Source organism: Rhinatrema bivittatum, chromosome 14 (assembly GCF_901001135.1).
Source record: "Rhinatrema bivittatum chromosome 14, aRhiBiv1.1, whole genome shotgun sequence".
Taxonomy (NCBI): domain Eukaryota; kingdom Metazoa; phylum Chordata; class Amphibia; order Gymnophiona; family Rhinatrematidae; genus Rhinatrema; species Rhinatrema bivittatum.
In genome coordinates, this window is record NC_042628.1 from 5,692,906 (window position 1) to 5,705,808 (window position 12,903).

Consider the following 12,903-nt stretch of genomic DNA (forward strand, 5'->3'; position numbering starts at 1 on the left):
CCCATAGATTTCACTTTCTCTTTGCCTTTCAGACTCCTTCCTCATCACCTGCTTTAAGGCAGATGGCTAGGATTATGCTGAAGCATTTTATAGAGTGGCAGGGTCATGGATCTTACAAATAATAAAGCTGTAGCTGTGAGCGTGGATTCATGTGCACCAGTTTTATAACTGGGTTAATTAAGTTGGCTTTTCTCTTAACATGTATTTGCCATGACTTTTTTTTGTTCATCTGATTAGGAGCTTGGTTGATAAATATAGAGTATAGAAAAAGTAAGGACAATGTTTACATGAATAGCATTGGTACAGGAAAGCTATTTAATGGTGATCTTAGTAATAACTAGAAGTTTATAATGAGAGCAGATTGAACTCGGCAAGCAAGAGGATGAATGTCATCATGGAAATTAATCAAACTGAGGTCTACAAGTGGAACATGGGATTTCTCAGTTCGCTGAACAGAAGAAATGTAGATGAATACTGTTATCAGTATGCCCAGTTATATCTTGTGCCTCAAATGAGTTTACAGAGCTATTGCAATGAGCTAACTCCAGTCAAATCTGGCAGTGCTTAAGCACCCTGTATAGTCAGCGATAAATAATCCAGATTTTATGTTCAAGGACCAACCATTATCTCTACCTTTATAATAGGAATGTGAATATTGAACAAGCAAAGTTGCTGATGCACTTGTCAGACAGGTAAAATGCGTTTTGCAGTTGCTAGGTTACAAAATGTTTGGGATATCAGTAAGCCTGAAGCCGAGTTCCCAGTTTTATTGCATTATGTAATGGCAGACTGTGGTTAAATCAGGTGGTCCTTTTCTGCTGATATTTACTTTTCTATATTTATTGTGTTCCAAGTGTTGTGTATAGAAAGGCATGTGTGATAATTAATAATTCCTTGCAAGAACAGATGGCTCAAGCAGGGTTAATTTGTATAGGGTAAGAAGATGAGAAAATATATTCATTTTTTGTGACATGAGGACTGAATCTGTCATTGGATCTTGTGTGTTTTATGTCAAAGTAATATTAACCCTTCTTACTATATGTGATGCTTTGAGAAATTGGAAATAATAATTTTAATACATTTTTATTTCTATTTCACCTTTTGTAAAACTTCAAAGATACTGTAGGTACTTGAATGATGGGTGTACTATAGAGTATACCACTCTACGTTCCATAGCCTTAGAAACAGTCTAGTAGTTTTGAAAGTTTGCATTTTAAAGCGTTTTTTAGTCTAAGGTATCATTTCTGCCTAACTACCTTCTTGATTTGTGGTTCATATATTGTTGGTGGACTGAAGTAATATTCTCTCCTACTTTCTGATGTCCATAAAATCAACCATTAGCTGACAGACTTCTCCCTTTATAACACCATCACTTTCATCATCATCATCCATTCAGAATTAATCCATCAACTATCATCTGTGCATCCATCAACATGATTCAATGCATATGCAGCATAGCTCTCTGCTTCAATGACAGGGGAGAAAGTCTGATATCTCACGCATATCCAGCATAGCTCTCTGCTTCAACGGCAGGGGAGAAAGTCTGATATTTCACGCATATCGAGCATAGCTCTCTGCTTCAATGGCAGGGGAGAAAGACTGATACTTCACTTTCAATGCATATCCAGCATAGCTCTCTGCTTCAATGGCAGGGGGAATGAAGAAAAGTGGATCTATATACAGACAACAACCAACAAGGTCTGAATTACATAGTCTGGGTAAACAAATAAGCATGGGTGTAGCTTGCTTATTGCAGCGGTTACTACCCCTAACTAATTAAGCTAGATATTTCACTTAGATGCAGGTCCAACACTGCTCTTTACATTCATGGCAGGGGTGGAAGGGAAATAGAACCAAAATGTTACTAAGGGCCAAGAGTAACAGATAAGTATGAGAGAAAAAAAAAGTGTGAAAGCTTGCTGGGCAGACTGGATGGGCCGTTTGGTCGTCTTCTGCTGTCATTTCTATGTTTCTATGTTTTTATGATTCATCCATCAATTATTATCGCCAGCAATCAACTTAGCTGGTAAGCTTCTCTTGAGAACCTACCTCTCCCTACACTACCATCATCCATCCATGATCTATGCCTTAGTCACCATTGTTCATCAGTCAATCAGCATCTTCATTCATCCTTCAGCCTTACTCATTTGTTCATCAGTCACCATCCTCAACCATTAGCTGTTGAAATGTTACCCAGTGGTATATAGCGCTAATGTATAATACCATATATCCTCGGAAGAAGTAGAGTGATTGGAAATCAACATAAGAAATAGCAGTCTGAAGACGAAACAAAACAGCAAGTTCTACTTTCTGCTAGTATAAAGAGTCCATGGGGGTATGTGATCAGCTGCTTGGAAGAAAGAGTACAAAGCTATGTTAAGTTCAGAAAGACCTCAGCTAGGCATTAGTTGAACTAGGGGTCATGATTTGGAACTCCAGGGGGGACAACTAAGAACCAATATCAGGAAATATTTCTGCATGGAGAGGGTGGTAGATGCCTGGAATGCCCTCCCAGAAGAGATGGTGAAGATGAGAACAGTTAATGAATTCAAAAGAGCATGGGACAAACACTGCATATCCCTAAAGGCATAAAGAAAGGGATGGTGTAATGTTTCTGCATGGAGGTAACCTGCACAGAGCGGCAGTTACTACCCTTAACAGAATGCATGGGGGTAACCTGCACAGAGCAACAGTTACTACCCTTAACAGAACACATGGGGTAACCTGCATGGAGTGGCAGTTACTACCCTTAACAGAACGCATGGGGATAATCTGCTGGAGCGGCAGTTACTATCATAAGCAAATTGCTGGGCAGACTAGATGGACCATTTGGTCTTTTTCTGCCGTCATTACTATGTTTCTAAGTTTTCTAAGTTCCTTGTATTCCAGAGCTTGTACGCAGGTCCTGTATCTCTGTCTACCAACACCCATGCCAGAGACTGAATTCTTCTGAATTCATATTAAACACTGTATCACAAATGGATCTGCACTTAACAGAGATTTCGGGACATGCATTTTGCCTCAAAGTTTACTGCAGACTTGAGAAATATACAGAATAAAAATTAACAGAAAGATGGACAGAATCTGTATATTCCTACTGCAGATGTAGATTATAGCATGGCCTTCACTGATATGAAACAAGCTTTTTTCAACTATGTAGTTATTATTATCTATCTATATATAAATGGCTTGGGTCAGTTGGTCAGTGGCACTGTCATTTATGTCTGTGGCCATCAGGTGGTACCTGGAAGGTGAACTGGCAAAGACAATAAGCTCTCTCTGCAAAGCCTTCTTGGGCGTCCGCACGCACACACACACACACACACACACACAGGCACCCCCACACAAACACATAGGCACAAGCCTCCCCCCCCCACACACACAGGCTGTTATAGACCAGACTACCTGATCAGTGGCAGGCACTTTTCACTAGTGGTGTTATATTTGATTATATGGTTCGTTACAATTGATGTTGTTTATATTCTGTACATAATGATTTGGTAAGTGCCACACGTTGGGGGTAATATTCAGCCACTGGCCAGTTTGCAAAGTTAGCTAGATAAACCTATCCGGCTAACTTTGGAAGGATATTCAGAGATGCAGCCGCACCATTGAATTGCCCGACTGTCTTAAAGTTTATCCGGCTAACTTTAGGCCAACTCTACGGAAATGGTAGCTACAGGATAGCTGGCGGCTGGGAGGTGGAGCCAAAGAGCTTAAAGAGACCTTCTCTGCTTTCAAAGTTAGTGTTATGTTGAAAACAACTTAAAAAAAAACCCTTTTGAGTGTGCAGATGCCAAATGCATTATTTGGGAACCAAATGGCACTTTATTGTCTAGGGCCTATGTCTACCATTGCAGTCCATGGACTTTCCGAGCACAGAGGTACTGCATGACTAAAGAAGTGGTCTCAGAAGGTCATGTCTTACAACATCTCTTTGTATCAGAACCTACAAAACATCCATTTGATATAATCTAATGAAAGTAAGAATAGGTTGAATTTGCTTATGGATTGGGTATCACCCAGGAAAAACAACCCAAATCTTTGTGTCCTTCAAGGGAAAGTGAAGGCCATCCAGGACTCAAAGTGCTAGATCTGTTTACAGTGCCTGCTACAAGAGTCCAGATTTGGTGAGGAATGAGACACAGTATATGGGGGAAATTCTTCACGTGGCAGATATGGACATTGTAATTCACACTTCATTAAAATTAAACCTCTCCTTCTCGATATGTTTTGCCTTAAACCTACAATGGCCAACTCTGTTTTTAGAATGGAGGGCCACAAACACTTTGGGCTTTCAAATTATCCACAGCAAATCATCATTTCCCCTACAGTTGTGCCTGTTTAGCAGTAGAGTTGATTTGCAAACGCAGACCTTGGAATCTAACTGTTGGGATTTTCACATTAAGACTTGAAACTACCAAATCAAAGTGCTTGGCAAACATCCTCTTAGCCAATCCTACTTCAGCCAATGCCCGCTATCTTCCCAGACAGCATAGTGCAAACGTGGCACGTTGTGCCACTCCATTGTAACTGGAAACTATGGTAACCAGACAGTTATTATCTTCTGTGAATTCACAAGTACATGCTGGGTTACCTGAGGACATAGGACAGCAGAATGCAAACTGTCTTTTTCAAAGAACAATCATATGTTTTCATAGAGACAATTGGCATCTGCTAGTCCTTTCTTGCACCATAGAATGGGAATGGTACCGGGCTGCCTCATCCTTGCTCTCCTAAGCCATGGTCTGCAACCTTACGGTGCTTCATTAAACTGCCCTAGCATATTGGGCCATTCCCATCGTTAGTCTGGATTAAGGATATGAAGGATGGCGCTGAAAATACTCTACCACAATGGTTATCAACTTGGGGTCTGGGTCCTCTAGGGGTCGATAAGCGAGAAGCAAATCTAACAGAATAAACTTATGAAAAATAAAACAGAAATATAAATGTTGATTGTTTAGCTAATTTATATACAGAAGAAATAACAAGTGGTGGTTCAGGGGTGCTGAGGAATTTTTTAAATGGGGAAGAAAAAGGTTTCGAGCCCCTGCCCTATTACAGCAATAATGAGAAGTGTCCGTTTCCTGCACCTCTGTGCTGCTTAGGTGATATCGATTAATGTCCATGTCCAGTGAAACTTTGGACGCTGCTGCGCCAGTCTATTAAGATGACAGAAAGAGCAGTCATGATGGTGCGAGTTATTGGAGGTTAGCCATTAATTTTCGGTTGAACAGGCACAAACTCATTTTCTGAAGGACCCTGAATAGGTGTCAGATGGGAATATCTATCATTCCCTACCAGTCTGAGCTCGACTTTAATGCTGTGCCCCACAGCTGGTTAGCTTGACCGGCCTTTAACAGTTACCTGACCCAGCCATCCTCTTGCACTGCAGAATTTCATGCAGGTATCAGGACACCTTCGGCTTGCTCCTTCAAGAATTCTGAAATTTGAGTTTTGCAGTGTAGGGAATAAATTCACCAGGATTTCATAAAAATAACACCAGTGATAATGTTTCCTTTTTTTGTCTCCCCGCGCCTTCATGTGCTTTCAGGAATTATACTCTTTCTAATTTGCGGCCCTATTATCAAGCTGATGGAGGGGAAGAAAATCCATTCATCTGCTCGTCTACTCAAGACAATGGCATGCTGAAGTGCCAAGATATCCCAGCCAAGAAGGAGTCTGGGATTGAGTGCTCCCTGCCCATGGACAACAGTAGCCTCCATTTGTACAACACAGATACTGGCAGCAAGAACAACTGTATAAACTGGAACCAATATTATAATGTATGCAAGATGGGGGATGTAAACCCACACAATGGAGCTATTAATTTTGATAATATTGGCTATGCCTGGATAGCTATTTTTCAGGTAAGGCTTTCCATTCCTTTTTCTTGATCGCTGTTGAAGAAATGCAATACAGTCTTGTTGGGAAATGGGAATGAATGTATCTGACACAGTCTTGCGAGATCAATATCAAAAGAACAAGCTTCTGGCATTTACAAACAGTGAGTCAGATAATTCCTTCAACAGCAAATGCACTGAATACATCATGGAAAGGAAAATTAATCTTTCCCAGCCATGAAAGAGGTAAATGGCAGTCCTCTGACCTCAACATTTATTCTCAGATAGGTCACCCAAGCCATCAGATTTGACCAGGAGCCTCCAATAATAGAAGGTTTCCACCCAGGCACAAAGGTTTGCCAACTGACTCCACTTTTCTGGGACAGGCAGATCCAGTCCTGATTTTACACTGCCTTAGGCATGGATTTATAATTCTGCTTGCCTAGAGGAAGTACGGTTACTTGTGTGCTGTGCCATAAAATAAGGTCCGGATCATCCCATCCTGAAAAACTGGAGCCAATGAAGTCTAACCCATATGCAGAGATGGCCTGGGATGTATTGGAGCCCGGGCAGGCTAGTAATTTGCCCCCCCCCCCCCCCCCAGTGAGGTTTCAGTGCCCTATTGATTGCCGTCTCGGGCACACCCTGTTGGCCTACCCCTTAATCCTGCCTTGGCCATATGAGTATTCTTTCATTCAGATGTGGTAGTGATGCATTCAAATCTCAGGAAATGACATTTCTCCCAACTGATAGCTGATCTGTGGAGAATATATCATTAAAAAATCTACCACATTCCATGCAAGAGCTGCTAGCCTAGCATGAGCATATATCATGTGCTTCATACAAGGACTGAATTTCACTGTGAGCCATGGAATTATGGTTAAATATAAATAGGAATATCGGATTGTGGTTTGATAATATTTTGATCACCTGCTCTGTGTGGTAGTAATTGATGTGATTTTAGCAGCATCAGAGAATTGTCAGCCATGGCCACTCTATCTCTTGGCCTTGTCTACTGACCATTAACAAAAGTTTAAACTTTGTCATGCACTTCAAGTGGAGGATGTTCTTTAATAAACCTGTTCCACTAGGCCTTCATTTAAATTATATTGATGATACCCCACATGTTGATGCTGAACTTCCTCAGTATCTGCTAACCACTGCTTCCACCCTTCCAGCACTTTATCCACTACTGTGCCACCACTGGTCCAGATGCTTCCTCTACCACCAGACCTTTTACAGGGCAGATATTCAAAGCTGGTTGTGTAAGTAAGTTAGCCGGCTAAGATATGATGTGTATTCAGCTTGCTTAGCTCGACATCCTTGCCCTGTGTTGCTAGATTCAAGAAGCACTGATTTATTATTGTACCTGAATTCAGGAAAAAGTTTCAGTCTTTGAAAGTTAGGAATTTGAAAATCATATAATAAATTATTCATCTCATTTGTTTATTTTTGTATTTAAAAAGCATTTATTACTCCCAATGCCAAGGATCATGGGAGTTACGACCATGAAAAGCAAACAATCAACACTGAGTTACATTACAAGCAAACTTCACACGACATGTCACAGCTGTTGCTCTGCAGTAACTCAGATTTCACAGTCAGCTCCCAAATGCTTATTTAAAAAGCCAGGTCTTTGAAATCCTCCATATCAGACATTAATCATAATTCTTCCGTCATGGAGTTCCACAGTACAGGCCCAGCCACTGATATCGCACGATCCCCCACATCCCCCAAATGTGCCTGCTGTAAAGTAGGTTCAACTAATAAGCCCTTGTTGGCGGATGCAAGTGCTCACTGAGTTGTCTAGAAGTGAAGGGCAGCTCCCAGCCAGAGGGCATCCTTACTGAAAACTATTTTATGGATGAGGGTTAGTGTTTGAAATTGAACTGGTGACCAGTGCAACAAAGACAGTATTGGAGTAATGTGGTCATATTTTGTACTGGTTACCAGTTTGATTTTGAATAAAATACAATTTAGACTGGGTGAGGGGTCTGGGTAAACTGGGAAGAGTGCCGACTGAAGAACCGGAGAGATTTGGATGAACCAGAGACAGACTGGGCAAACTGGTGGACACACATTTTACTTTCTGTATCGCGCGGAAATACCTAATAGGGCCATCAACATGCATTTGCATGTTGAGGGCGCTATTGGGTGCCGTGGATTGGACACACGTTTTCCTCCCCTTACTGAATAAGGGGTAAGGGAAAACACACGTCCAAGAGGAGGCTAGCAGTGCGCTCCGTCGTAGCGCACTGTACTGTATCGGCCTGTAAGATAGCCAGATAAGTCTTCAAACGCTAGTTATCTGTCTATCTTACTTATCCAGCTAAGTATGTGGGCTTCTACACATACTTGAAAGATGCACTCTCAGGGGTGAATTCATGGCGGGGAAACTGTTTACATGTGTAGTTTTGATTATCAAAAGTATGCACATAAATATCCACATAAACATTTACCACTGCTCCAAAGCAGGCGGAAATGTGTGCACATAGTCGTGCAGGGTGCACACGTACCTGTTAATTTTGAAAGCATGTTAGTCCACTTTGAAAATTAGGAATGAAGTCATGTGTGCTTTCTACACATGGATGTCCAGTTGACAGGGGCTAAAGTCACCATCTGAGAGCAACTTTCAAATGCACTTTTGCAGGTAAAACAGTGTTTACCCCTTTTACAAAACTGCCCAACCTTATGCCTGCTGTATGCATAAGTTTACCCAGACTGAGCGGAAGGGGGTTTGCATTTTCAAAAGTATGCGCATAGATTTTCCCCCAAAATTTCCAGGCACATAATAGCAGACATAATTATGTGAGGGTCAATCTGGTGGGATCATTTTCAATGTGGACTTATACACAGAAGTCCATTCTGAACATTGATTTAATTTCCTTGTGTTTTTGCCACCTGATTTAAGTGGGCTGTCATACTATTACCCCTTAATGCACACCGGCACATAAGATACTGCTCTTATACGTTCAGCCCCTTCATTAATTGTACAAGAGTGGCAGTCCTTTTCTATATATTTGTTGTCAGAACTCGTCCCATGGAAAATTCTACAAATTAATTATACAATAAATGAAAAGAAGTGTCAGATAAATGAATTGCAGGGCGTTCAGAAAGCATTGGAGTCCCTTTAACGTACTTGCAAGCAGTGGTAATTACATCCATTATGAGTTTATAACAGAAATGATGATAAATTTCCCAACTGATGCGTAATTTAACTGCAAGCATCGTCACTGAGAGTAGCCAAGCTGTGCTGTAGGTGCGGCCTGCACGGTCTCAGTAAACCCCGATTTTACTCAGGGATTAGCAGAGGTCAAACTGATAGAGGGCACGAGCCCATGTCAGTTGGAAATCGGTTCTCAGCTACCCAAATTCTGTCCTTTGTCAGGGAGGTGCATTCGTCTGAAATGAAATGGGAACTTTTAATGCCATTTCCCCTTTTGTTTCAAGTTGTTTTAAAAAGAAAACAAAAGAAAAGCAAACTAAATTTCAGTTTAAACTTTCACCACCGCCAACAACAACAAAAAAAATCCTCTTCTGCCTCTGCTCCTGGAACCCTCTTACCACAATTTCTTTATCTTCAGGGCACAGGAGGGTCCAGAGATCTCTCTCGCCCCAGGCAAAAGGAGAAAATTATGCTCAGAGAGTTGGGAGGGGAGTTTTTGCTTTTTTTTCCCTGCGACTTTTTGTTTTATTTTTCATTCTATTTTATTTTCTTTTCTTTTGTTTTTTATGGTTTGTTTTGGTTGTTTTAAAAAAGCCCAAATAAAACGAAAATACCATCTGTGCACAGCCCTGCCCGACGGCGCGCAGCCCCTTCCCCTCAGAGCGTGGCTGCTCTCTGCTTGCTTGCTCTCATGAAGCAGCCATGAGGGGCCAGGCATTTTTACCAAGTGGGCTTTTAATTCATAGGGACGGCATCTTTAAAATGAGCACACGTGCGCCCACATACGCATGTATGAGTGCATGAGCGCACGTGCGCTGGAATTTTAAATCGTCCGCACACGTAAGATTTAAAGTATTTATTTATTTATTTGAAATCTTTTCTATACCGTCGTTAAGTTATATACCATCACAACGGTTTACATACAGGCACATAAATTAAAATTGGTAAATGTGTACGGTAGTACATTCTAAGAAGTGCCAATAGATACGGTTACATCATGTCCTAAAAAATGTTATTTGTTGAATGAGGTAAATCTTGACCATATATACACGTAAGTTACCTATTTACAGGTATAATTCTCGTGCTCTGTTTAATTCTATTAAATTAGCCGTGAGATAAACTAGTAAGTTACTACAATGCACATGTTGAGAACAGTGCTGTGTGCTGGTGATCTTCTGCCTGATCCTGCATACTTTCTATTCTCTTTTCTCTTTGTAAAAAGCTTGTTTAAAAAACCAGGTTTTTAAACTCTTTTTGAAGGTTTTGAGGTCTTTTTGTAATCTGACCTCTAGCGGCATTGTGTTCCACAGTGTGGGGCCTGCTAATGATAAGGCCCTTTCTCTCACTTGGGTTAGTCGCGCTGTCCTAACTGAAGGAATGGTTAGGAGTGCTTTGTTGGCTGATGTCAGGTTTCTGTGTGGGACATGTACCCGTAGTGCTGTGTTCAGCCAGTCTGTCTTTTTGTCGTGTATTCATTTATGTATTGTACACAGGGTTTTGTATTGTATTCTGTGTTCTATTGGTAACCAGTGTAACTCTGCTAGAGTTTTAGTGATGTGGTCCCGCCTCCTTTTACCAGTCAATATTCTTGCTGCAGTGTTTTGTAGTATTTGAAGTGGTCTTAATGATGTGTGTGGGAATCCTAGTAAGAAGGCATTACAGTAGTCAGTGCTAGAGAATATTAGTGCCTGGAGCACTGTTCGAAAATTTACAGGTGTTAGTAAGGGCTTTAGTTTTCTGAGAATCATGAGTTTTGCGTAACCTTCTTTTACTTTTAGTGATATGTGCTGTTTTAGACTGAGTTCTGTGTCCATTATTATTCAGAGGTTCCGTACCTTTTCAGCTAGTTCTATTTTCTGGTTGTTTTTGAGTATAATTGGGGTTTGGATGACCTCGATGTTTTTCCGTTCTAAGTGTAGAAATTCTGTTTTCTCGATGTTAATCACTAGTTCCATTTGGTTTAACAGCTGTTTGATAATATCTAGGTACATATTAGCTAGATTTAATGTTTTCTCAATTGTGTCATCAATTGGTAGAATTAGTTGAATGTCGTCTGCATATATGTAGTGTGTGATTCCCAGTCCTGCTAGTAGATGGCATAGAAGCAGCATGTAAATTGCTCATGTACGTATGCTCCTAATTTTAAGCAGGTATGCGAGGAAACGTTCTCCACGCATCTTTCCTTGTCGGCTTTTACACATGCAAGTGAGCACATTTTCTAATGTGCACGCGTGTAGGAAATAGCCAGTTTCACCACTTAATCCACCAGTGTGCTCAGTTTGTCTCTAGGTCATCCAGACCCCTCTGGTTCTTCAGCCTGCACTCCCCCAGTTTATCCAGACCCCCTCACCCTGTCAGTTTTTGGCTATAATGAGTTTTATTCTTACACATGAAAAAGAGCAGAAGTAAATATGCGCAAGAAAATGCCCTATGCACACTGCGTTCATCGATTTTAGCATCAAGATTTATGAACGTAAACATCTCTGAACTGCCTCTAATCTGCCACTTTTTATTGTGCGTTCTCGTGTGCATGCACGCGCATATACGCACAGGGACAGTAACTTTCAAATTGATGCACATGCGCACATACGTCAGCCCGCGCCCAGGTATGCGGTCATTTTATAACATATGCGTGCTTCCATAAAATAGCCTGGCTGCGAGCACGTGTGCTAAATTTTAAGTGCGTACACGCACGTGCGAGCAAATCCTGTTTCTACCGCGTAAATCATGGGATTTTAAAAGGAGAGCGTCAACACCATTCCCAGTTTTACCAGTTCACCCAGTTAAGAGATAGGTCCTTCAACCCCCGTGGTTTGATAGCCTTCGCCTCCCCCAGTTAGCCCCAACCCTTAACACCCTGCAGATCTGCCCGGTTTTCTTTAAATTTTAACTTACCCGACACCCATAGCACAAGAAACGTTACACGGCAGGGGGCCTTGGCGTGCCCAGCACATCTTTGGTTCACGCCCTAAAACGCCCACGCCCCACCTCTCTTTGAAAACTTCCGAGATGTGCGTACTGCGGGAGATACGCGCGTATCTCGGCGGCTTTTAAAATACACTCGGCATGCACAAGCCCAATTTCTTTGCACGCTAAATAATGCACGTGTCAGGCTTTTAAAATTCGCCTCATAATTTGCCAGTTTTAAAGTATGAGTTACTTGCGCTCGGCCCATAAACTCCCATATGTGTGCCTTTTAACACAAGCAACTCTTAAAATTCACCCCTTAGTGTTTGTTTCCTAGAGAGCTGAGGGTTTTTTTGTTTTGTTTGTTTTATAATAAATCCCAGAAAAGGGACCTGTGCTTGGTAGCTTAATGTACACACTATCGAAACAGGCTGATGCAGTCCTGGCGTTTGCCACCTTGCAGGCACAGATCTGTAGTTCCAATCATTCCATTGATTTCCCAGAGAAAATCAGAATCATAAACCTGTGCACACAAGGAGGTGAAACCAGGACTAGTTCAGCCTTTTTCAGTCAACTTGGCATGAGGCGGCAAGCCTGTGGCAGAGATCCTGCCATCTGAACGATGCTCCTACCAGTGAAGGTGGTACAGCAGGAACAGTACCAGAATTCGAGAAAGCCTGAGATTAGCACAGAGGAAGCTTAATGTCCCAGAAAGTGAAAATAAAGCCAGGGATCAAACAGTCTCTCTTGGACTGTGCAGACAAGGAAGACGAGGCTTCGTTTCTGTGTTTCACCCGTCATGAACAGAAAGGAGAACTGCATCCGTTTACGAGCCTCTTGCTCAGCCATAAATAAGGTGAACGTCTCCCCAGGTCTGTGTGATGACCTTCACTCCGACCTGTCCCAGGCTGGGAGAAGCTGTTTGCTGTTGCCCACCACTTGCTCCACTTTCCGTAATAACCACGACCAGAGATTTTTCCAGCAGTA

At 41.7% G+C, this 12,903-nt stretch overlaps 1 protein-coding gene across 1 annotated transcript in view; it reads left to right on the plus strand.

The window, feature by feature from the left end:
- CACNA1H (calcium voltage-gated channel subunit alpha1 H) overlaps window positions 1–12,903 on the plus strand; it is a 449,793-nt gene that overhangs the window by 282,799 nt on the left and 154,091 nt on the right. Inside the window, 1 exon segment of the mRNA XM_029576705.1 lies at window positions 5,555–5,870. Within this exon segment, the coding sequence (XP_029432565.1) occupies window positions 5,555–5,870 (316 nt within the window).